Genomic DNA, 27,920 nt, shown 5'->3' with positions numbered 1-27,920 from the left:
GGTAGAAAGAAGTCTGACTGCAAAACTTTGGCCACTGTGCGCAGATCAACGAAATGTCCTCCTACATGGGACCCATAGCATTCATTTAAGATCAGCGGGATCTCAGATTCCGCTACACAGCGGCGGATTATCCCTTCTGAACCGATGTCAAACAAATAGGGTTCATCCCAAAAATAATCATTTGCCAAACTGAGCAATCTCTTCTTTTCTCGTTGTACTGTATGTGCAGGAAACTATCCTGTAGTTAAGAAATTTGCCAAGTCAGCAAACCATGGCTTCTTCGCTTGTACCAGGAACAACATTTCGTCTGGGAATAATTCGTTGATTCCAGGAGATATGTCATATTCTTGCCTCAACTTGCTGAGGTGATCTGCCATATGATTTTCCTTCCCTTTCTTATCCTTGATCTCTATGTCAAATTCTTGGAGCAACAGGACCCATCTAATCAGATAGCTGCATGATCTGTGTGAGCAGCGGTCTTGCTTCCGATGAGATACTGTCTGAATTTCTCGAAAGCGAAGACAATAGCTAGCAGCTCTTTCTCGGTTGTAGTGTAATTCTTCTAAGCAGAATCCAATGATTTTCTTGCAAAGTATATGACATTCAGTTTGGATTCCACCCTTTGTCCTAATACAGCGCCGACGGCATAGTCGCTTGCATCCGTCATCAAATCGAATGGCTCGCTCTACACTGGTACAAAAATTATAGAAGCGGTGGTCAGCTTCTCCTTCAAGATAAGGAAAGCCTCCTCACACTCGCTTGACCAGTGAAAGTGAGAATCTTTGCACAACAATGCAGTGAGCGGTTGTGTGATTTGACTGAAGCCCTTGATGAAGCGGCAGTAGAACCCCGCATGTCCAAGGAAACTTCGCACTCCTTTCCAAGGAAACCCCGTGTATCCAAGGAATCTTTACACTAACTTTTGATCTGTCCACCTCTATTTCGGAAACCGAGATCTTATGGCCTAAGACGATTCCTTCATTTACCATTAGATGACACTTCTCTCAGTTCAGCACGAGGTCAGTCTCAATGCAGCGAAGAAGTAATTTTTCCAGGTTATTCAGGCATCTGGAAAATTTCTTGCCATAAACCGAGAAGTCATCCATAAAGACTTCTATGTAGAAGTCCAGGAGATTACTAAATATATGGTACATGCACCGCTGGAAGGTGGCCGGGGCATTGCAGAGCCCAAACGACATCCTTCTGTAAATGTGGTTTTCTCATAGTCCTCCGGCTTGATGGGAATCTGATGGTAGCCTAAGTAGCCATCGAGGAAATAGTAGTATTCATGTCCTGCAAGCTTCTCCAGGCATTGATCAAGGAATGGAAGTGGGAAATGATCCTTCTTTGTTGCTGCATTCAATCTGATGCAAATCCTCCATCCAGTGACAAGTCTTGTCACGAAGACCTCCCCCTCATCGCTTGTCTGTTCAACAAAGCCTCATTTCTTGGGAACCACCTGGGTTGGGCTGACCCACTGCCTGGCACTGATAGGGTAAATGATTCATGCATCGAACAGCTTGATTACCTCTTTCTTTACTACTTCTTGCATATTTTCGTTTAGAGGCCGCTGAGGTTGTCTGGATGGCTTTGCATTAGCGTCCAACCTAATATGGTGCATGCACACCACTGGGCCCAAACAAGATGTCCAAATAAAAACATCAATGAATTGGGTCTTTCGATACAATCAAATAGAAAGCCCCAAGGGCGCCATATTTATCTTAGTAGCCAGAGGAAAAGAAAGCAAAAGCGATTCCCGGCGGACAGCCCTCGACTCTGCTCTAGAAACTTCGATCTTACCAATCTCCACATCTCCTCTTGAACGGAATGCTGATTCCTTTGATATCCGTAATCTTCCATGCAAACGCTGCTTTCCTTTTTTTTAGAAGTGAGACGAGCTGAGCCTCTTGGTCCGACAATAGTGAGGTGGATATTATCAGCGGGTAAGTCTCCTCCGGGCCAAGGTATATATACTTGAGGTGCTCAGGTAGTTTCTTCAGCTAGTCCCTTATGCAGGCATCGCTTCCTGGTTCCTTCCTGGCTTCCTCTATAGACTCAGTGGGTGCTGGTCTTTCACCGCTTGCCCCACTAGAATCCTCGTCAGCTTCCAGCTCGAGCGATCCATTATCTGAAATTCCTTCCAGATTTTCAAGTGTTATACAGTTCTCAAAAGTTTATAATTCATTCAACTCATTGATAAAATTACAGTTTTCTTCTTGTGGTTGGCGCAGTGCTTTGTTTATGGAAAACATGACTTTATCACCACCAAAGCTCAATGAGATTTTGCCTTCATTGACATTTATTGTAGCTTGAGCGGTGGCCAGGAAAGGTCTCCTTAGTATTGTTGGAATTTCACGATCTTCGCTCATTTCCATTATAATGAAATCTGCAGGGAAAATAAATTTGTTCACTTGCACGAGTACATCACGAATAATTCCTTTAGGAAGTCTTATTGATTTATCGGCAAGCTGAATTACAGTTCTGCATGCTTATAATTTATAAAGCCCTAATTTAAAGAAAAACGAAAAGGGCATAAGATTGATGTTTGCTCCCAAATCACATAATGCCCTAATCAGCTCTAAATTGCCTATAGTACAAATAATTATAAAACTCCCAAGATCGTTTAGTTTCTTTGGGAGGTCTTCCTTAAATACGGCGTTGCACACACTTTCCAGCTGCACCGCTGCCACTTCGTCAGGGAATGCCCACTTTCGATTGATAATGTCTTTGATAAACTTAGCGTAATGTGGCATCTGTGACAAAGCATCAACAAACGGTATAGTAATTTTAAGACTACGGAAAGTATGTACAAACTTATCAAATTCCTTGGAATTGTCCTTCTTACAAGTCTAGTAGAAAAGGGGAGCCCTAGCCAATGGTTAAACGGGACCCTTTTCCTTCGGTTCAGGCACCCGAGCGGCTGGTATCGCTCGCGGTTGGGATGGACCTTCTTCCTCAATTGGAATCTGAATAATTTCATCCTGCCAGGCAAACTAGCAAAAATAGGTGTAGAAGGAGTATTAGTACCTCTGTCTGGCAGCGGTGGTGATTGCGTCTGCTTCCCACCCCTTGTTTCGATGGCCTTCGCTTGGTTCGGGACAGTCTCGACTGTCCCAGGCAATGTTCCTTTCTACTTCAGTTTCAAGCTTTAGCTATCTGCCCTACCTGGATCTCTAAAAATAAATAAAATATGTTTAGACGCTGAAACCCGAACCATTAAAACAATTTTTATTTCTTGTTCATTTTTTGTTTTTAAAATTTTGTGCTGATTTTCACACTATAATATTATAATAATATTTTTATTTTTTAATATATTCAAATCAAATGGCAGGAAATGCAAGAAATATAACAAAATAGAATATGAAAGACGATAAAGTACAATTATTATAATAACAATCAAAATTTAAATAGCAATATTATGATCAGTATATATAATCATAATCCGAATTTAAATAGCTAAACTGTGTATATTTGAATAAGTGAAGTGAGCCAACATATTAAATAATGTATGCCCTAAAAAGTTTAAAATCAAACATATCCTCATCACATTTCTGTCATATATATATCAAACACAACAACTTTCATAAGCACAAAACACCTACCACACAACATTCGAACACTAGTGTACTCCATAATTGACAAGTCAACAATGTGTTCTCCATGGACATATTCATTAACAATGACTGCATTTTTCATGTCCAAACTCTTCCCAGGAGATTTTGAAATGCTATGCAATGTTTTTGACTTCATTTGTATTTGTCCCATCCCTGAATATGAATACGGACTCTACTCTCTCTGTAGCAACAGCTGTTGGTTCACCTTCTTTGTCTGAGCTACTGGAAGAAGGGGAAATCAGAGAAGAAGATGAGATAAATGCAGACAGTGGTGTGATTAAGCTTTTGGTTTCCTTTGCATTAAATAATTTCATGAGAGAATCCTCAGAAAGTGCTTTCTCCAAACGTTTAATGTCCACATCTGCACTTAGCTGTAGGATTTTCTCCCAAAAAAATTTCTGATCTTTGCATGCACGGTTATCATAATTTCAGAGTAAACCACAAAATAGTTGAAAAGGCCTTAATTTCAGAAATGAATGGAAGTGCATTATCCCTTACCTTTGAAAGTTCAGGTGTATTTTTTACTAAGAAACAAAGGATGAATTGATTTTCCTGAAGGATTTAAGATATGGGGAGGACACTCATTTGACGGCATATGAAGAAATTGAGCTACTTTTTTTATTATCCATACTCACCACCCCTTGCCAAAAAAGATATGTTTCTGATGAAAAGTTTTACTATGTCACTTGCAAACATACTTGGGCAGCATCAACCATCTTACAACTTTTTCTACACATTCTTCATCCATAACCAACAATAACAAATAGTCAATCATCATTCTTATTTTTTCAAAAGGCAGTAGATCTACATGTTGTACATAAAAATTTCACATCGACTTCCGTAACCTTTTTTAGACCCTCAGCATCCATCCATGGTACCTTCAATGACCCCATCTTTATTATTTAGTAACTCATAAATCCTTTCCTCGATAGTTTCTTGCATAATGAACTTTATCGCATATATTGGCAGTTCATCCTGATTCAAAATTTCTTAGACTTATGTATGGATCCTGGTTGAGAACAATGTTAATTGCAGTTCGTTTGCTTCCAAGATGGAAATTCTGTTGATCCAGATATCCCAAATCTGAATCAATTCATTTTTTTTAGGAAGAATCCTCTGTTGTCAATCCATCCCCCAACAAATTACTTGCCCGGGATGAAAATCAAGCTTTGGAGGAGATTCTTGAGAAATTTCATCACTCAAATCGAGTAGACTTTAGGAGAAGATTATTCCCTTCTTACATGATATATATATTTAGAAGGGTGGCTGTGTATTCAGGTTTTTCCATACCGGTTTAAGGTGTCATCGATGTTCTGGTTAGAGAATAAACCTTTGTTTGTGTCTGATTCCTCTCCTCTTTTTATGGTAAGTTAAGAATGAAAAAATGGTGAACTGGATTGAAGTATTGTTGGAAGGTTTGGAGTTGATTACATGCCTCTGGATGGGCCTGAGATTGAGTATCTTGGAGACCCGATAATGGTTGAATAAATCGATAGAGCTAAGTTAGACTGAATAATTCATTGAATTGGATCTCGTATTTAAATCAAAATTTAAATATGATATACAAGTAAACCTTTTGCCTGCTTTGATTTTTTGAGTTATTTTCCAATGGTAAAATTTTGCTAGATTTTATTTTGATTTTTGAGTTGTTTTCCAATGGTAAAATTTTGCTAGATCTTATTAGTATTTTATTTTGATTTTTCTTAAAAAATGTTTATAAATTATATTAAAAAATAAAAATAATATTTATTTTATAAATTGTATTTAAAGGTACTGGACAATAGAATTTTAAATTAGAATGATGTTTTCTACTTTTTTTATATTTTTAAAGTTGTAATTTTACGGAGAATTTGAGAGTGTTTGACACTTTAAGGTAATTTGAAATTAATAAAAATTATATAAAAAAAATAGGTGTTGATTATTTGGATGAATGCATAATTTCACAATTGGAGTTACCTCCAATATTATTATTATTATTATTAATTAAGGCACCTAGGGTTTGCTTCTTTGGGAAATACTAATATAATTTTCCAAAAAAATTAATATTTTACACACTCATTTTTTGAATTAACTACACAATATTTTATACTGAACAAAGCCTTATATTTCTGCCATATTTGTTTTTAAAAATAATAGATTATATACAAATGGTAGAAAAATCTAAAATATATTGGCCTAAGTAAATACAAGTAAATATATATTATAAAACATGAAAAAAAAGATAAAAAAATAACTTGAGAGTGTCCAGAACTCTGAGGTAATTTAAAATTAATAAAAAAAAACTATGTAAAAGAATAGGTTTGATTATTTTAATGAATCGATAATTTCAAAATTGGAGTTACCTCTATTACTATGATTATTATTATTATTATTTTCTAAGTCACTTATTTTTCTGATGTTACTTTTTTTTAAAATAATATTTAAAAGTAAATACACTAGATAATATTCAAAGTGTAGAAGAATCTTAAAATAAATTGACATAAATAAATATTATAAAACGTGAAAAAAATATAAAAGTATCTAGAAAAATATTATAAAAATAGATAAACTGTTTGGACTTTGCTGGCTTAGTTCTCTATTTTGCTCTCTAAACTTTGATTTTTAGTTTTGTCATAAATAGTTGTTTTCTTGTTTTATTTTACTATGTTTGTTTCGGATGCTTTTGTTGGAGCGATGAAATAAGAGAAGTCGAATGAGATAAGAGACACCAAGTTAAGTGAACCTCAGGATTTGGTTAGAGATTGGAAATAGATCAAATTACTGCACCACCGTGGAGCATATTTTTTCATTTGTCTAAGTGGACAAATCTTGACTTTGTGTATGAATCAAATACTGCAAAGAATATTTAAAGCATTGACTGTATTGGATGGTAAGTCTAAATTTTTTGTGTTGCCAAATCCATAATATATTTGTTTGAAGGTGGGGTCTTCACTGACTTGAGATACCTCACTTTTCGGTCTGCTTGTCATAGCCAAGAGCCTTTTGGTATGAAGTGGCAAGTGAATTGTAGTTCGAGGTTGAATCCTGGCTTGAGAATCAACAAGTCGTAGCAAAATGGATTTTATGATGCGGCTGCCCCAGGCTCCAAAGGATTACCAGTTGAATCTGCTAGGGACTTGGTGAAGCTGAATCAAAACTGTGGTTGATATTAATTTGAATGAAGCCTCTTTCAGACAAGGTTGTGATCCTGCAAGATCTTAATAAGAATGGAAAAAATAAGCTCCAGCACTGCCATTGCTTAAACCGAATCTGACTCGTTTTATCGTGAATGTTGGGGATCTCAATCACCATTTTACTCTGAAGAGTACATTGGTTTCAAGTGGCTATGTTAAAATCTTGTCTTTTTTACGCACTGGATTAAAGAAATCTTTATCGATGATGCTCTGCATTTTTTTTTTCTTTTCAAACTCTGTTTTTCTCATTCCATCGTCAAGGCATCCTTATAATAGGAGATTAAAAGTAAGAAGTTACAAAATATAAATACAACTTAATTGCCAGTCAATAGGAATTTCAAACAACCCGTAACGTCATCACCAGTAACCCCAAAACCATTAATTAAATTTATTCTCAGCACTCCCTCTTAAATTTAATTTCTTTGAATCTTTCATCCCAATCATCATTTTGCACTTTTCGAACATCTCTGCGGGCAGCAGTTTGGTGAAAATGTCCGTTGCTTGGTCACAACTTGCAACATGCTCCAGTTTAACAGCTCCATCCTTAATCTTGTCTCGGATGAAATGAAACCGTATGTCTGTATGCTTGCTTCGTTCATGGTTCACCGGATTCTTTGCCAGCGCAATAGCCAATTTGTTATCAATGCGGATTTCAGTTGGTTCACACTGCTCTTGTCCTAATTCTCCCAGCAGATTCCTCACCCAAATTTCATGACAAACACACCACGACGCTGCCACATATTCGGTCTTCACATGTGGAGAGCGCAACAATTGGTTCTTTCTTTGATTTCCATGCGAAAGCTGTTTTTCCCATAAAAAAAATACATATCCTGATGTGCTTTTCCGTTCATCAACATCTCTACCTTAATCGCTATCTGAATATCCCAACATTTTAATTCTTCCGTCTTGGAATACAAAAAACCGAGTAATTTTGTTCCACAAATATATCGTAGAATCCTCTTTAATGCCTTCCAATGCGAGTATCTCGGTTCCTCCATGAACCTACTCATAATTCCAACGCTCATCTTCAAATCTGGTCTCGTGCAAGTGAGATGACAAAGACTTCCCACCAAACTTCGGTACAAGCTTTCATCTACTCTGTAACACCCCCAGTTGGCTCATACTGGAAATGCTACGGCCACACTGTATCATGAGGTCGTCATCTCCTACTTCAGGCCCCATAATACAGTGTTAAGGCTAAAATTAACCATAAAAGCACATTATTATATAACAAAATCTGTTTTATAAATATTTACAAAACACACCCCTTAATAAGAGGTTTTTTCGGTTAAAAATTTACATATAATACAATAGACGTAAGTTCACTCACTCAGCCCGTCTTTCTATATCCCGAGACGTCCCCTGTTTCGGTTGTGTCATGCATACCTGAAACAAATATTTTTCTTAAAAGCAGTCTAGAATTAAATCCATTTTAAGAACTAACATAAAATATGTCATTTCATACCTTTTTTTAAAATAAAGTCTAATTCCTGTTAATCATAAAATACGTGTCATGTCATGCCAATAGTGAAATGATGCAATACAGATATCAAACTCGACAACAATGCACATCCACATATATATATACATCCGCCGAAGTGAGCAGCCAGAATAACCTCGGCTCCATATTCATAGGCTCACTACATCTGTCTAAGTGAGCAGCCAGAATACCCTCGGCCTCGTAATAACAAGTTCACTAGACCATCATCAATAAATATCCGAAAAATCCTCGGCTCAAGGAAAGACCTGATAAACCCATAATAATATAACGGTCATCCGGTCACTCCCGCATACCCACCATACGACTCCCACAATCAATACATGGATAGCCGAACGTTGTCGCCATTAACCACAACGCCCCATAGTCTGTGATAGCGAAGATAGGACCGCCACTGACTAGCCCTATCCCGTGTAATGTAGTAGAATCCGTGCAACCTGGAATCACCCAAGGGAAACCCGGAACCTCTACTCCTCTTCGCGTGCCCTAACGGGATCACGTTTGGAGTTTGGCATATGATCCTAAACTACCGGTAGACCTCAGTAGTGATCAGTCCAATGAGTGGAACAACACCGAACACAAATGATTAGACCAAATACGTCTCAACTACAATGGGTCTAATCCCTAAATGACCGTGCGACTAAGTCACCCAAGTGTCCGACTACTATCGTCCACTATCGCCAAAGTGTTACGGTACATCGGTGCCGAATATCCTAACCCCAGATGATGCCCTCGCCTAGCACTACCGCACACAGCGACTAGATGATAGATCCATAAAACATATCCGATAAACCATGCAATATGTGTGCAACATGCCAAATAAGTGAATTTACCGAAAAGGGCTTGTGAGACAGCTCACCTATCCTCATTTTCATAAATTCACCAATGCGATCAAATACATATATTAGATATCATAAACCGTGAAGTCTCCTACATGCATACGCACACACATACATATAAATATATACATGCACTGACAAAATGATTCACATAATATCACATTAACATATTAATCAGAATCGCATGCAACATGCATACCTAATTTCTTAAAGTTAGATTTAATTCCTTACTGTTTACCTTTTATTGACACTCTCTAGCTTTCGCAATTTTACCCAAATCTCTTCCAACGTACACCTGCCCCATTATTTACTCAAATCAGTTGAGCTATATGCAATTCATAGGAGCTACCTGCTTATTCAAAAGCTAATTTCTATAATTAGCTCGTTGGGTTTCAAACTTTTATATTTAGTAGACTACGATATTCTAGCTATAAAACTCTTATACCTCATAATATTTATACCGCCCGATTATTAAATAAAAATACTTAAAGATATGAATAAACAAGCAGGTGCAGTGCACTGCCATTTTCAATTCGACTCGAATCGATACGAAATTCTCAAAATATAATGCTAGGACTACGAATAGACTATTAGCTAAAGAAATTCGTCGATTAAATAGCCAGATAGCTAGTTATGAATTTTTCAAGAATTTCTAATTTAATATCCTCAATATCTAAATTCATATTAAAATCCATAATTAAATTCTACGTATAACAAGGAATACAATACCAAAGTCGAAATCGAAATCGAACGGCTAAATCTTTTTCTTGCTTCTTTTTTTCTTTCTCTATTTTCTCATTCGCGATCTTCTGCTTCGGCCTTCCTTCACAGGTGAGTTTGGTTTGTTTTATATATATATAGTTATATTATTATTATATATTATTATATATTATATTATTATTATTATTATTATTATTATTATTATTATTATTATTATAAATATTATCCTTATTATCATCACCATTAATATTATTATTATATATATATATTATATTTTATGATTATTCTTATCGATATTTATCCGTTTAACAGTCATTTCAATCATAATTAATATATAAAATATGAATAAAATTTATTCCAGAGTATTAATTTCTTGAGTCCAAAATATTATAAAAATATTATTTGCTATGATAATATAAATTTATACACTCCAAAATCGGGTTATTACAATTCACTCCCCCTTAAAAGATTTCGTCCTCAAAATCTAAAGTCAAACGCATAACAACATTACTTAATTAAACAAATATGGGTATGCTTTGAACATCTCTTGTTCTACTTCCCACATGGCATCTTCTGCTCGATGCCGGGACCACATTACCTTCACCATACGAATATTTCGGTTCCTCGTAGTTCGAACCTTTGTGTCCATGATCCAAAGAGGCATTTCCTCATATGAAAGATCCTCATTTAGCTCTAACTCATCCGGAGATAAAATATGAGAAGGATTTGGGACATACCTTCGAAGCTGTGATACATGGAACACATTATGAATTCGTTCCATGGAATTAGGAAGTGCTAATCGATAAGCCTAATCCCCAACTTGATCGAGGATTTCATAGGGTCCAACATAACGCGGACTCAATTTTCCTTTAATCCCAAACCTTCTAATACCTTTCATTGGAGATACTTTTACCAAGACGAAATCTCCACTTTGAAATTGACCTTCACGTCGGGCTTTATCGGCATAACTTTTTTTGGCGATCTTGAGCTATCTTCATCTTTTCCCTGATAACTCAAATCTTATTTTTTTATTCTTCGATCATTTCTGGACCTAATATCAGTCGATCACTCATATCATCCCAACTTAAAGGAGTCCTGCATCTTCGTCCATAAAGAGCTTCAAAATGAGCCATTCCAATACTTGTTTGATAATTATTATTATATGAGAATTCCACTAAATCCAAGTGGTCCTCCCAACTTCCTTGAAATTCTATTGCACAAGCTCTTAGCATATCTTCCAGAATACGGATAGTTCGCTCTGATTGACCATCAGTCAGTGGATGAAATGCAGTACTCATATGCAACTGAGTACCAAAGGCTTCTTGCAATTTTTGCCAAAATCGAGATTGAAAACGTGGATCACGATCCCGATATGATTACCTCAGGAATACTGTGTCGTTTAACCACATGATGAACATATAATCTGGCCAACTTCTGCATACTCCAAGTCATACGTATTGGGATGAACACTGCTGACTTAGTCAATCTATCTATAATCACCCAAATTGCATCTGTTCCCGACTTCGCCCTTGGAAGTCCTGTCACAAAATCCATTGCAATAGAATCCCATTTCCAGAGCGGAACTTCTAAAGGTTGTAGCAACCCCATCGGTCTCTGATGTTCTGCTTTTACCTTTTGGCAGTTTAAACATTGTGCAACGAATTTGGCTACATCCTTCTTCATGTCCTTCCACCAAAAATGTTGACGTAAGTCTTGATACATTTTAATCCCCCCTGGATGCACTGAATGTGGTGTATTATGAGCCTCACTCATAATTTTCTCCTTCAAATCACTTCGGTCCTTTGGGATACACCACCTCCCATGGAATCGAAGACTCCCATTTGAAGCAATATTAAAGTTTTGAGTCTGACCGCACTGAACTTTTATAGCCAGCTCGACCATTTTATTATCTTCCATTTGAGCCGCTCTAATATGATCATAAATTTCAGGCTCAACTTGCATCATTTGCAAATATCCCCGCGTCATGCCCCGCCCAAGTACTTCAATTTCCATCCGTGCTAAATCTTGACACAGTTCATCGGCAACTGACATAGAACCTAACTTATGCCTTGGTTTTCGACTCAAGGCATCAGCTACAACATTTGCTTTGCCTTCATGATATACAATTTCGAGATCATAATCCTTCACCAATTCTAACCATCTTCTTTGTCTTAAATTTAATTCTCTTTGGGTGAATATATATTTCAGACTCTGATGGTCAGTAAACATTCCACAATGGGAACCATAAAGATAGTGCCTCCAAATCTTCAAAGCAAACACAACTGCTGCCATCTACAGGTCATGTGTAGGATAATTCTCTTTGTGAGGTTTTAGTTGTCGTGACGCATAATCAATAACTCTTTGATTCTGCATTAAGACGCATCCCAATCCCCTTTTCGAAGCATCACTATAAACTTCAAAATCCTCATCCTCTACTGGTAAAGCCAAGACTGGTGCTGAAGTTAATCAATTTTTCAATTCTACGAAAGAGGACTCATACTCACGATCCCAATTAATCATTGTGTTCTTCTTCAGCAAATTAGTTAATGGCTTCGCAACCTTCGAAAAATCAAGAACGAATCTTCGGTAATACCCTGCCAAACCCAAAAAGCTTCTTACTTCTGATTGATTGGTAGGTCTTGGCCAATCCGAGATTGTCGCAACTTTAGAAGGATCTACTGAGATACCCTTATCAGACACTACATGCCCCAAGAAAGCAACCTTTTTCAACCAAAACTCACATTTGGATAACTTGGCATATAACTTCCTCGCACGCAGTGTGTTTAGTATCACACACAAATGTTTTGCATGCATCTTTTTATCTGGAGAATATACCAAGATATCATCGATAAATATCACCACAAACTGATCGAGGTATGGTTGACAAATTTGATTCATCAATTCCCTAAACGCAGCCGGGGCGTTGGTCAAGCCAAAGGACATAACAGTAAATTCATAATGACCGTATCTAGTGCGAAAAACTGTCTTAGGAATATCATGCTCTGCAACCCTTAGTTGACAATATCCAGACCTCAAATCAATCTTGAAGAATATACTTGCACCTCTCAGTTGATCAAATAGATCATCAATTCTCAGAAGAGGATATTTGTTCTTTACCGTTACTTTATTCAGCCCATGGTAGTCAATACACAACCTCAAACTTCCATCTTTCTTTTTCACAAATAAACCTGGAGCTTACATCCAAGGTGACATACTTGGATAAATATATCCATTGTCTAACGATTGATAAAATGACAACTTAACCATGGGGAGCTCAAGGGTACCATCAGATGTGGCGTTCTTATCACATACTCCACTACACTTAAAAAATGTCAATGAAACTTTATCACAACGGGTACCTGAATGACTTGTTCCGCAACGTCGACAAACAACCCCCGATTGTTGAAACCTCTCTTGATTCAGTTCTTAATCGAAATCCCCTTATGCGATGGCCCAAACCTGAATATTTGCCACCATTTATTTTTACCCTTTGGTTCATCCTCAACCTTAGCTTTTCCTTTATCTCGAAACTGATATTGATACCTCATTTCCTTTTTACCGTTCTTCTGTCTGACTTCCTGTTTCTGATAGAATCAAGCAGCACGCTCGTAAGCCTCATACAACGAACTGATATCCAACACAGCTAGAGCTTTTTGAATCCTCTGCTGCAACCCATCTACAAAATAATCAACTCTATCTCGCTCACAGGAAAAGTAGTCAGGAACATACATCTCTAGCTCATTGACCTTTACAAAATAGTCCTCGACTGACATCGAACCCTGCTTCAAGTCCAGCAGCTCTTGCTTCTTTGCTTTTCGAACATGAGACGGTATAAACCTAGCTTTTAATTTTGCTTTGAACTCATCCCAAGTCATATCCACTTGGTCCACTCCCACAGTTTCCTCACCTAACCACCACCGATTTGCTTGACCTTCCAAGAAATAAGCCCCGATATTGGCTCGTTGATCTGGTGGAACCTAAACAACACGAAATATCTTTTCCATCTTCTCAACCCAGAACTCAAAAACTCCAGGCTCTACGGAACCAGAATATGTTGGCGGGTTATGCCGCATCACAGCATCAATAAAACTCCTCTGCTGAGACATCATTGCAGTTTATGGCTACCAGAAGAAATCTTGACTAGGTGGCTCTATTGGTACATGCTCTGGCATAGGATATTGTGACTAATCAGACGAAGGATCTAGCTCTGAGCCTCGAATAACCCTACGTAAACCATCACCTCGAGAATTCAACATACTGCCCCCCGACGTCCTTGATTCAATATCCACTCAGCAACACAACTAAACCAGATATAACATTAAAGCATAAACCACATTAACATGAATGCACCCACAAAACCCAAACCTCGCAAAACCAATTCAATATCATCATTAATTTCAAAACCTTTTAATTGAAGGAGCCAAAATCTACCAAACCTATGCTCTGATACCAACTTGTAACACCCCCAGTTGGCTCATATTGGAAATGCCCCACAATACAGTGTTAAGGCTAAAATTAACCATAAAAGCACATTATTATATAACAAAATCAGTTTTATAAATATTTACAAAACACACCCCTTAATAAGAGGTTTTTTCGGTTAAAAATTTACATATAATACAATAGACGTAAGTTCACTCACTCAGCCCGTCTTTCTATATCCCAAGACGTCCCCTGTCTCGGTGTGCTATGCATACCTGAAACAAATATTTTTCTTAAAACCAGTCTAGAATTAAATCCATTTTAAGAACTAACGTGAAATATGTCATTCCATACCTTTTTTTAAAAATAAAGTCTAATTCCCGTTAATCATAAAATACGTGTCATGTCATGCCAATAGTGAAATGATGCAATATAGATATCAAACTCGACAACAATGCACATCTACATATATATACATGCGCCGAAGTGAGCAGCCGGAATAACCTCGGCTCCATAATCATAGGCGCACTACATCTGTCTAAGTGAGCAGCCGGAATACCATCGGCCTCGTAATAACAAGCTCACTAGACCATCATCAATAAATAGCCGGAAAATCCTCGGCTCAAGGAAAGACCTGATAAAGCCATAATAATATAACGATCATCCGGTCACTCCCGCATACCCACCATACGATTCCCACAATCAATACATGGATAGCCGAACGTTGTCGCCATTAACCACAACGCCCTATAGTCTGTGATAGCGAAGATAGGACCGCCACTGACTAGCCGTATCCCGTGTAATGTAGTAGAATCCGTGCAACCTGGAATCACCCAAGGGAAACCCGGAACCTCTACTCCTCCTCGCGCGCCCTAACGGGATCACGTTTGGAGTTTGGCATATGATCCTAAACTACCGGTAGACCTCAGTAGTGCTCAGTCCAATGAGTGGAACAACACCGAACACAAATGATTAGACCAAATACGTCTCAACTACAATGGGTCTAATCCCTGAATGACCGTGCGACTAAGTCACCCAAGTGTCCGACTACTATCGTCTACTATCGCTAAAGTGTTACGGTACATCGGGGCCGAATATCCTAACCCCAGATGATGCCCTCGCCTAGGACTACTACACACAGCGACTAGACGATAGATCCATAAAACATATCCGATAAACCGTGCAATATGTGTGCAACATGCCAAATAAGTGAATTTACCGAAAAGGGCTGGTGAGACAGCTCACCTATCCTCCTTTTCATAAATTCACCAACGCGATCAAATACATATATTAGATATCATAAACCGTGAAGTCTCCTATATGCATACGCACATACATACATATAAATATATACATGCACTGACAAAATGATTCACATAATATCACATTAACATATTAATCAAACTCGCATACAACATGCATACCTAATTTCTTAAAATTAGATTTAATTCCTTACTGCTTACTTTTTATCGACACTCCCTAGCTTTCGCAATTTCACCCAAATCTCTTCCAACGTACATCTGCCCCATTATTTACTCAAATCAGCTGAGCTATATGCAATTCATATGAGCTACCTGCTTATTCAAAAGCTAATTTCTATAATTAGCTCGTTGGGTTTCAAACTTTTATATTTAGTAGACTACGATATTCTAGTTATAAAACTCTTATACCTCATAATATTTATACTGCCCGATTATTAAATAAAAATACTTAAAGATATGAATAAACAAGTAGGTGCAGTACACTGCCGTTTTCAATTCGACTCGGAGCGATACGAAATTCTCAAAATATAATGCTAGGACTACGAATAGACTATTAGCTAAAAAAATTCGTCGATTAAATAGCCAAATAGCCAGTTATGAATTTTTGAATAATTTCTTATTTAATATCCTCAATATCTAAATTCATATTAAAATCCATAATTAAATTCTACGTATAACAAGGAATACAATACCAAAGTCGAAATCGAAATCGAACGGCTAAATCTTTTTCTTTCTTCTTTTTTTCTTTCTCATTCGCGTTCTTTTGCGTCGGCCTTCCTTCACAGGTGAGTTTGGTTTGTTTTCTATATATAGTTATATTATTATTATATATTTTATAATATTATATTATATTATTATTATTAACGTTATTATTATTATTATAAATATTATCCTTATATCATCACCATTAATATTATTATTATATATATATATATATTATATTTTAAGATTATTCTTATCGATATTTATCTGTTTAACAGTCATTTCAATCATAATCAATATATAAAATAGGAATAAAATTTATTCCAGAGTATTAATTTCTTGATTCCAAAATATTATAAAAATATTTATTTGCTATGATAATATTATTTTATACACTCCAAAATCGGGGTATTACATACTCAGTTTTCATCTACATACTTAGAAAGCTTTATGGCCGGTCCCATTGGCGTTAACACTGGATTGTTGTTGCCATATTGCTTCTTTTTAAAATTTCTTTAGCATATATGCCTCATGTGACACAAAAATAACCATTTCACTTTGTTTTATATCTAACCCAAGAAAATATTTCATATTTTCAGGATCTGTCATCTCAAATTCACGATTCATTGCTTTGTTGAACTCCTCTATCATCTTGACATAATTTCCCATAAAAATGAGATAGTCCACATACAGAGCAATGAATAGCAAGTCGATTTGGTTCTTCTTCACATAGAATGCATGCCCGAATGGACATTGATGGAACCCATTCTCCTTGATATAGGTGTCGATACGAGCATTCGATGCCCGTGGTGCTTGCTTGAGTCCGTAAAGTACCTTTTTAGTTTAAACACCTTGTGCTTGCTGCCAACTTCAATGTACCCGGGAGGTTGTTCGAGGTTTACACATCTTTTTTAAGCACACCATTTAAAAATGCGGATTTGACGTCCATTTGAAATATTGGCCATTCGAATTGCGCACCATGTGCAATTAACAAGCAAATTGTTTCCATCCTTGCAACTGGGCGAACACTTCATCATAATTGATTCCCGCCTTTTGTTTATATCCTTTAGCCGTGAGCCGTGCCTTGTGCCTTTCGACCTCACCATTCGCATTCAGCTTTTTCTTGAAAACTCATTTTACTCCGATGGGCTGTCCACCTTTCGGCAATTCCATCAGCTCCCAGGTTTTATTGCGTTCGATGGCATGAATTTCCTCGTCCATAGCTGTTTGCCACTTCTCATCCTTCGTAGCCTCTTCAAAACTAATGTTCTCGGCATCAACCAATAGACAAGAAAAATGTACCTCATTCGACGAGTCATACAAATCCTGCAACGACCTCCACCTTGGATGCCTTGGTTCGTCCTCATCATCAATACTTTCCGGAGCTGAAATATTTGTTGGGAATTCTATTTGATGAACATTTTGTGTCTCTTCCTTTACATTACTCCAATCCCACCCAGCTCCTTCATCAAATTGTACATCCCGACTCACTATAATTTTCTCATTTGTCAGATCAAACAACTTGTAGCCTTTTGTTTCCTCATTATAACCAGTGAAAATGTATTTCTTGCTCTTATCTTCCAGCTTTGTTCTCTGCTGATCCGGAATGTGTGCATATGCAGTACAACCAAACACTTTGAAGTGTGACACCGTCGGCTTTTTACCACTCCATGCCTGTTGCGGTGTTATTTTTCTAGCTTTGAGTGAGGACAACGGTTCTGCACGTACACCGCACACTGCACAGCCTCAGCCCAAACTTTATTCGCCAAATTCTTGCTTTTCAACATTGATTGAACCATGTTGCGTATTGTCCGGTTCTTCCTTTCCGCGATACCATTTTGTTGAGGAGAGTAGGGTGCGGTTAGGAATTTTAAACTCCCTTCAATTTTACTCACCTCCTCTTTCGGACCTTAGTGACTTCATAACTTTTCCGGTTGATTTTTCCACCAAAGCGTTGAACTTCATGAACACTCCAAAAGTTTCACCATTGTCCTTCAGAAAGTAAAACCAAGTTTTTCGTGAGAAATCATCGATGAATGAGATAATGTATCTTTTACCACTGCATAAATTTGGTGTAATTGGCCCGCAAATGTCGGTGTCAATTAGTTCAAGAATTTCCTTAGTTTGGTATGCAGCCTTCTTTGAAAATGAGGTTCTTGAATGTTTGTCCAGCACACACACTTCATAGAATTCATTGCTATAATCAATATCGGGCAGCCATTGTACCCTTGTTTTTCTTTCCCAAGGTTTTCAATCTTCCATAATGTAAATGGCCGAATCTGAAATGCCACAAAGTGGCTTTCTTACCAACATCTACATTCAAGCATTTTCCTTTTGCCACCTGCAAGTTAACTTTGTACATCCGGTTTTTACCCATTCAACACGAGCCACTTGTTGTCCTTGCTTGTCATTGAGATGCAACATCGGCCTTTCATAAACACTGAATAACCTTTCTTTATGAGTTGACACATGCTCAAAATTTTACTTTATAACTATTAATGATATAATTGAAAATCAAGTTTGGGAGCAACATAGAACTAAGGAAGCAAAATTCGAATAGAAAATCCTAATCGCAATTGTGCAACCGCTTTGAGAGAGTATGTAAAATAAAAAGAAGTGTGGGTGTGAGGAGATTTATGCTAAGAAGAAAGAAGAAAACCCTAATCAATGGTTCGACTCTCTTACGTTGATGTCCTTAGCATGGTTAACTAAGTTTCTAGATAGTTTAATACTTTTTAGTGTTTTGTAATATTTATTTGTTTTAATATATTTATGTCAATTTATGCTAAATTCTCCTTCATTTTTTTATATCATCTAGTATATTCTAATTTTTGGATATATAATTTACGGTTTATTTCTTTTATTTTAATTTATTCATGTCGCTTTATTCTACATTCTTCTCCGGTTTTTATATCATCTAGTATATTTATATTCAATTTTTAAATATATCATATATGTTATTTAAATTTTCTATATTATTTGATTATCTTCTGCTATTCATATATTTATGTATGTAATGACACAGTGTTATTATATTATATTGGATTTCGGCACTAAATATTTGTAATGAAAATTTAAAATGGTGGGAAACACTACCAAAAAAATAGTGTTCTACTACGGCCGAAAAATCGTAACAAAAAGCTATTTTTCGTACTATTTACGTATTTGCTACGCTTTAGTGACGACTTTTATCCGTAATGTATACTCGTGTAACGAATGTTTTTTGCCACACCAATTTTCGAAACTATTACTGTCGGTCAACGCTCCTTATGACAGGGTTTTTGTTACGACATTTGTTACGAATTTTCTCTCGTAATCAAATGTTGAGCTTTCCGTGCGTGTGGCAGGACTTTTAGTCACGATATTTGTTACGAAAGTTCCTCGCGTTACAAAAAAACTTAGAGTGACCGTTTGTCAGAGTACGATTATGTTATGATTTTTTGTTACGTCATTGAATCGTAATAAAAAAATATATTTTCTTATGGTCACGAAATCGGTTGTAACAACAAACATCCAAAAACCACTTTTTGTTACGTCATTTCATCCTTCTGTTACGGAAAAATAGCGTCTAACAAAAAATAGTAGTTTTGATGTAGTTGAAATTGTGCGTAACAAATTGACCTTTTGTGATCTTCCTTATACCGAAAGAAATTATGTATACAACCATACTATAAATATCACGATTGGTCATAATTGCGAACAATAGACAACGTAAAATCTTCTTCCCAACATAAGATATTAACATAAAAATATTTACTAGTCGATGTTCATCACCTAACAACAAAATTAAGTAATCCATCGAACAAGCCTAGCAACATCTCCACTACGACATTATGTTCCGCAAAACGCAAGAATTTCAAACATCCAACCTAGTAATAAGCAAGTAGGGCTATCCATCAATCCATAACCACATTTCTCACTACAAAAAAGATAATTCCAAATGTATATACATCTAATACATAGGTAGTTCACATAGCCATAACAACCTACCATCAAAACAGGCAATCGGTTAATATGCTTCAGGGGTGGCACATGAGCTGCAATTGCCAACATAAGAGGTATAGTATAACTTATATTTCTTTTTAAGTTTTGAAATTCAATATATGAAAGGTATGAAAGTAGATCCGTACGTCTTTGTAGTTCCACTTAATAGGATTTTCATCGACAACGTCGCGAATGGTAGTCGCCCCAACAATGATCAGCAAAATAAGAGGTGTGTCCAGGATTGAGGCGGATGTCACGAAGACCTTGACAAGAGAAAGTGTGTCACCTACAATATTCACAAATGCAATTTATGAGTATATAGTTCACCGTATATATTAACACACATTCCAACTGTATGTATAACATGACATAACGAATTGGAGTTGCTCTAAAATAAGGGGTGTGTCTAGGACTAAGACGGATGCCACAAACACCTTGACAAGGAAAAGTGAATCACCTACAATATTCGCAAGGAAAATATGTGAGTATGTAATTCACTGTACATATCAAGACACTTGAGAACACTACTAAAGAAACTGTTTTCTACTACGGCCGGAAAATCGTAACAAAAAACCATTTTTTGTGCAATTTGCGTATTTGCTACGCCTTCGTTATGACTTTTTTCCGTAATGTGTACTCGCGTTACGAATATTTTTTTCCACAAATGCATACAGATGTAGAAAACCAATGAAGCAGTGCCGTGCAGAGACCTCCATAAAAAAGCGAAATCAGTGAGATTTAGAAGAAAATGAAGAAGGCAATAAGCAATCTATTAAGATCCATATCATATGCAGCACGACTGTACAGTTCAATGCATCTCTTTTCTATGAACCAAAAAAAGAAAAAATAACACTGATAGATAAGGTAAGGATAGAGTGTCACAACCTCAGTACTGAAGTAGAGTAAAGACAAGCAAATCCCGAGTTGAAGCAGAAGGCATGGCCCTGCGTACATAGCAGCCCTAGTTAAGTCCAAGCACAGTAAACACATAATCCAAAGGAACTTCTGTATAGATTTGAAAATACTAATAAATTCTCAAAGTTTAGCTTCTGCTCCGGCTCCTGGTTCTGCACCTTTCCCTAATGTCATCGCTGCATAGTAGAAACAAATGCAAAAATAAGTGGAATGCTAGTAACATAATCATAGATGCATCAAACATGATGGCAGTTTAGCAATCGATCATTGGGTACATAGAAGATTTCATGGAACCAGTAACTAGCAGTAATGTAAGATATGCCAATTTAACAGATCAAATCGGTGCTATCGAAATTTCTTATAAGTCAATCGTTCACATAGTAAGCAAAGATAGCAAGTATGCAAATAGCATCTACTTATGACTATTCTACAGGTTTCAACACAACCCTACTACTGTTTATGCAACTCCAGATTGAAGTCCATTACACAAGTCGGATCTACATGTGATAAAATTACACCATTAATAAATCAAACTTCACACCATCCGATAAACCAGGACATAGCAGTTTGTTTCTATTTTCCTAAATGTTTGCCCACTATGCTGGGTGACAATTTAAGCTTGTATTTAAAATAAACTTCAGGTATAAAATATATGAGAAAGCTAAGAACAATCATTTACAAACCCAAAAGGAAAAAGGTAAGAACTTGCTTCAAAGAGACATTTTGAATGCGCACGCAACATCACAGGACACTTAAACAATCTGCCTGCTAGTTCTCTAACACAAGAATACGTTATCCTACCAACTAATCAAGTTCTGTTTATCACACACAAGCCATACAATTCCCAATACCACCTGAGAAATAAGAAGAATATTACGACGCCCTATTTCGATTTCTCCTTACAGAGGACGCGACGAAGAACCGTGGATCGATCCTCATACTACTCGAGATAACTTAAAAACATTACCTGGACGCCGGTGCCGATTAACATCCTCGATCCCACCTTCGCCCACTACGTCGCGTCTGCTGAGTGAGAAATTGCGTCGATAAGGAGAAGAACGAGTTGTGCCCTAACTTTCTGAAATTTGCTTAGTGTGAACTCTATTCGGCACCAAGGAGGGGAAGAAGAAAGCACAAGAGTGTGGCCCTGAAATCGTTCATAGTTTTTCAAAAGCGCTACAGCGTTTTTACCTTTTTAAAATCCAAAATATCTTTTAAAATTAAAAAATAAATTTAAACACCATTTCTTACGAAGCACAATCGTAACTATACGTGCCAGAAGAGGGAGATGGTAGTCGGACTTCCAAAAAATGGAGTTCGAAAAGAGGTTTTGTGAAGAATGTGTGATCAGAAAGCAGGCGAGATCTTCTTTCCCAAGAAGTTCTGAGTACCGAGCGAAGGAGCAACTCGAACTCATTCGCACCGATCTGTGTGGGCCGATAACTACAGAATCATTCAGTTGCATAAGATATTTCGTCTCTTACATTGACGATTTATCAAGGAAGACATGGATCTATTTTCTAAAAGAAAAATCAGAAGCGTTTGAAACTTTCAAGAAATTCAAAGTTATGGTGGAAAAGGAAACAAGCAAAGTCATCAAAGCAGTTCGATCCGACAGAGGAGGCGAGTTTCGTTTTGCCGAGTTCAAAAAATACTGCAAGGAGCATGGGATCAGGCATTTCTTAACAGCCCGGTATTCTCCACAGCAAAATGGTGTGGCAGAACGAAAAAACCAAACCATCCTTGATATGGTTCGATCAATATTGAAAGGAAAGAATATGCCAAAGAAGTATTGGGCAGAGGCGGTACAGTGCGCAGTCTATGTGCATAATAGATGTCCACATGCAAAGCTAGGTGAGAAGACACCTCAGGAGATTTGAAGTGGTAAGAAACCTAACGTGTCTCATATGAAGGTATTCAGTAGCGTTGCTTATGGGCAAATGCCGAGTCAGCACATAACGAAGCTGGAGGATCGGAGCAGGAAATACATCTTTATCAGGTATGATGAGAACTCCAAAGCTTATAAATTATTTGATTCTGTCAACAATAAAGTAGTGGTAAGCCGAGATGTTCACGTGGAGGAAACAAAGCAATGGTGCTGGAGTAACCCGGGCGAAGAAGAAACTAGCTCGGAGTTTTTTCTGCCTTCAACAGCAACAATCAGCGGGTCCTCAGATGAAGAAATAGGGCCCCAACAGCCTAGGATGAGACTGCAGGAAATATACGACACTATAAATGAAGCTCATGTTGTATGTCTTTTGGCCGACTCCAAAGACTTGAATTTTGAGAAAGCTGTCCAAGATGAGAAGTGGAGAACAGCCATGCATGAAGGGATCAAGGCAATTGAATGCAACCAAACATGGGAGCCGACCTTCCGAAAGGAGCTCGAGCCATTGGACTGAAGTGGGTGTATAAAATAAAGATGAGTGCTGAGGGAAAGATTGAGCGCTATAAAGCTCGACTTGTAGTAAAAGGTTATATACAAAAGGAGGGGATCGACTATGATGGAGTTTTTGCTCCCGTCACAAGAATGGAGTCAATCCGACTACTGATCTCCTTAGCTGCATCAATGGCCTATCCTACAGAAGGATGTAAAGTCAATTTTTTTTAAATGGAATGCTGAAAGAAGAGGTGTACGTATTAGTGTATATTATAGCATAGGCGTATATTGTTGCATGATTGTTGGCCAATTATTTTCCATTAATTGTATTTATTTTCTTCCTTAAATAGATTAGGAATAGAGCAATAGTTTAGAAGTTAATAAATATGTTTTTGGAGAGGAGAGAAAATCATCAAAATTATTTTGTTGCTCTTTGTTTTGCTCTTATTTTCACATGGTATAGAGTAATTATTTGATCGTTTCATCCTTTTCTTCGTAGTTGATGATTAGAACAAGGTTGCCAAGATGACTTCATCGTCTATTTCTCCATATGCTCTCACGAGCAATGATAATCCAGGTAATCTATTAACTCATACTCAATTGAAAGGGCCTAATTTTGAAGAATGGGTAAAGGCGATCAAAGTCTCATTACGTGCAAAGAAGAAGATGGGTTTTATTACTGGAACAATCAAACAACCTACTAATGATTCGGAAGAGATAGAGGACTGGTGGACAGTCAATTCCATGATAATTTCTTGGATCTTCAACACGATCGAACCAAGTTTAAGGTCTACGATATCTTATAGAGAAACTACAAAGGAATTATGGGATGATATACAACAAAGGTTTTTGGTGAGAAATGGTGCGAGAATCCATCAATTGAAGACTGAAGTTGCAAACTGCAAAGAAGGAAGTGACTCTATCATGTCCTTTTATGGAAGGATTAAAAAATTGTGGGATGATCTTAACGACTATGATCAAATGCCTTTGTGCACTTGTAACGAGTGCAATTGTGATATCAATGCTAAATTGACAAAGCGTAGCGAAGAAGAAAAAGTTCATCAATTTCTGATGGGATTGGATGATACGCACTACAACACAATAAGATCAAACATTATTGCGTCTGATCCCTTGCCGAATATGAATAATATCTATTCAAAAATCACTAAGCAGGAGCAAGTTAGAGTCATGACACAGGGCGGCGGTGAGCGGCATGAAGCTATGAGCCTTGCAACAAAGAAATCAAGGGGGGGATCGGGGAGAAGGTTTGATATGTTCAAATTGCAAACGCACAGACCATACAGTAGATACTTGTTATCATCTTCATGGTTTTCCGGAATGAGAGCCAATCAACTAGGTCATCGTGGTTGAGGAAGAGGTGCTCAAGTGGGAAGAGTAGGGCAATTGGCAAAGGTAAATGCTGCTCAAATTAATCGACCCATTTCATCCACCAATACAATTCGTGATGCTGACAAAGTTGGACTTGAAGATCTTAAAAGTGAAGATTGGGAAATTCTGAAGTCTCTATGGAATAATCACAAGTCCACCTCAACGAATCGATTAACCGGTAAGAAATCATTTCAATGGATTTTTGACACGGGAGCTTCACATCATATGACTGGAGATATTGGATTGCTCTGTGAATGCCGGGACATTAACCCTTGTCCTGTTATCATGCCAAATGGAGAGAAAGTGTTAGCTACTAAGGAGGGTTCAATAAAACTAGGACAACTATTTCTAAAGGGTGTTCTATTTGTCAACGCGTTGGATTGCCATTTGGTCTCGGTATCTAAATTATTGGGTGACACAAATTATATCTTGAAGTTTACTGATCGTATGTGTGTTGTCAAGGACCGCATTTCGAAGATGCTGATTGGAGTGGGTAAAGAACAAGGTGGACTATATCTGGTGCAGGATATGCTTTTGGCTCGAACAAAATAAGGTGCATCGCAGAGAAGTCGAGGTCGATACTTTTAAATTATGGCACAATAGAATGGGGAATCCGTCTTCCCAAGTTTTAGAGCTACTCTCCTAAATGCAAAATAAAGTGGTCATTGGGCCAAATAAAGAGCATTATTGTGATGTTTGTATGCGAGCAAAGCAAACCCGAACTCCATTTATTTCTAGTGAAAATAAAGCTAGTGAGGCTTTCCAACTCATACATTGTGATTTGTGGGGGCCATACAGTGAGGCTTCTTTATGTGGCTCTAGATATTTCCTTACTATTGTGGATGACTTCTCTCGGGCTGTTTGGATATATTTGCTACAAGGAAAGAATGAGGTTCCATCGATTATAAAGAATTTTCTTACCTTGACTGAGACGCAGTTCCATAAAAGAGTTCAAATTTTATGTAATGATAATGGTCGAGAGTTTACTTGCTTGAATATTTACTTGAAAGAACAAGGAATTGTTCTTAAAACATCCATTGTTGATACGCCACAACAAAATGGTTGTGTTGAACGTAAGCATCGTCATGTATTGAACGTTGGTAGAGCATTGCGCTTCCCAGCACATTAACTAATTAAGATTTGGGGCCAGTGTATTTTGACAGCTGGGTATCTTATTAATAGAACCCCCACACCGCTTTTGAAGGGTAAAACACCATATGAGTTGTTGATGAGGCGCCGACCTTTAATGGATAATATACATGTGTTCGGATGCCTCACTTATGCAAAGAATTTGAACCGAGCTAGGGACAAGTTTGCTAGTCGAACTAGAAAATGCATTTTTATTGGCTATCCATATGGCAAGAAAGGATGGAGTCTAGTTGATTTGGACACCGAAGAGATCTTTGAGTCACGTGATGTGTTTTTCGTCAAAACAGAGTTTCCGTTTTCTAAACAACTTGAGGATCAAGAAAAGGATGTTGTCGTGACCCATGATGGAAGCATGTTCGAATGCACCAACATGTTGATTTGAATGACCATGATGAGCAATCAGAGACCATGATTGATGCATCTCAAATGCACCAACAGCTGTCTGCTACAGTTTGTGATATACCTGCCGGTGAAAATCAAATGAGGTCCGAGATACTTGGGAGAGGCCACCGACAAAAGTTCTCATCTGTTCGTCTTAAGGATTATGTGACACATACAGCTCGTCTGAACACCGTTGTTTCAGCAACCTCTGGTGCACCATATCCTATACCTAACTATGTGACTTGTAATAACTTTTCTATATCGCATCGCCATTTTTTGGTTGCGGTTACTGCAGGAGTTGAGCCTTCCAGTTTTCTGGAAGCTATGAGACATGCATGTTGGCAAGATGTCATGAAAAATGAAATTAATGCTCTTGAAAAAAATGGTACTTGGACACTCGTAGATTTACCAAAAGGGAAGAAAGCTCTTGGAAGCAAATGGGTTTATAAGATTAAATATAACGCGGATGGCTCAATTGAGCATCATAAAGCTCGCTTGGTTGCCTTTGGAAATCATCAAGTGGAGGGGTTGGATTTTAATGAAACGTTCGCACCCACAGCTAAGATGGTGAGTGTTCGAACTTTTCTAGCCGTAGCTGTTGTCCGAAGGTGGGAGCTGCACCAAATGGATGTTCATAATGCATTCTTACACGGCGATTTGGAAGAGGAAGTTTATATGCGGATTCCTCCTGGTTTTGAAGTCTCTGAAAATAATCAAGTATGTTGGCTACACAAATCTCTTTATCGACTTCGCCAAGCTCTGTGTTGTTGGTTTGCAAAATTAACTGCTGCTCTTGTTCAATATGGTTTTACTCAATCTACCTCGGACTACTCCATGTTCACGTACAGTAAGGACACTCTTCATTTGACGATTTTAATATATGTTGATGACTTGGTTATTGGTGGAAATAACGGTCATGAGATGCAAGTTTAAGTCATATCTCTCCACATGTTTTCATATGAAGGATCTTGGTAAGCTCAAATATTTTCTTGGCTTAGAAGTTGGACACGACACGAATGGCATATCCTTGAGTCAACGTAAACATGCACTAGATATTCTCTCTGAGACCGGTCTTTTGGGTGCAAAGCCTGCTGGAACAAAAGCATCATCTCCCTTTATCCAATAGTGCCGATTTAGTCGATCCTGCTCGCTACCGCCGCTTGTTGGAAAGCTCATTTATCTGACGATTACTCGACCTGACTTGTCTTATGCGGTCTACGTTTTGGCGCAATTTAGGCATTGTCCTAAGGAAGATCATTGGGATGCTGCTGTTCTAGTTGTTTGCTATCTCAAATCTAATCCTAGGCAAGGGCTAATGTTTTAAGTCATCATCTCTTCTACAATTATGAGCCTATTGTGATGCTGATTGGGCTAGTTGCCCTTTGATGCGGTGTTCTCTGACAGTTTATTTCATCTGCCAGGGAGAATCGCCAATTTCATGGCGGACGAAGAAGCAACATACCGTGTCACAATCCTCGGCTGAAGCTGAATA

At 37.5% G+C, this 27,920-nt stretch overlaps 1 protein-coding gene across 1 annotated transcript; it reads left to right on the top strand.

Annotated features, from left to right (window-relative positions):
- Positions 1-24,034: 24,034 nt before the first annotated feature.
- LOC127259834 (uncharacterized) lies at positions 24,035-25,450 on the top strand. The gene is made up of 2 exons (XM_051287447.1): positions 24,035-24,774; positions 24,886-25,450. The coding sequence occupies exons 1-2, from the start codon at positions 24,035-24,037 to the stop codon at positions 25,448-25,450; spliced, it is 1,305 nt and encodes a 434-aa protein (XP_051143404.1).
- Positions 25,451-27,920: the final 2,470 nt, after the last annotated feature.

This window comes from Andrographis paniculata, unplaced genomic scaffold, assembly GCF_009805555.1.
Source record: "Andrographis paniculata isolate CXL003 unplaced genomic scaffold, ASM980555v1 Contig60END, whole genome shotgun sequence".
Classification (NCBI taxonomy): Eukaryota; Viridiplantae; Streptophyta; class Magnoliopsida; order Lamiales; family Acanthaceae; genus Andrographis; species Andrographis paniculata.
The sequence above is the reverse complement of the archived record's forward strand: the minus strand, read 5'-3'. Positions and strand labels throughout refer to the sequence as shown.

What these genes read in the sequence shown, in the direction of transcription:
- LOC127259834 (XM_051287447.1), top strand. Translation starts at nt 24,035, where the DNA reads ATGACTTCATCGTCTATTTCTCCATATGCTCTCACGAGCAATGATAAT. An exon ending in AGGGGGGGATCGGGGAGAAG is followed by an intron (nt 24,775 to 24,885) that starts GTTTGATATGTT and finishes TGGTTGAGGAAG; the next exon opens with AGGTGCTCAAGTGGGAAGAG.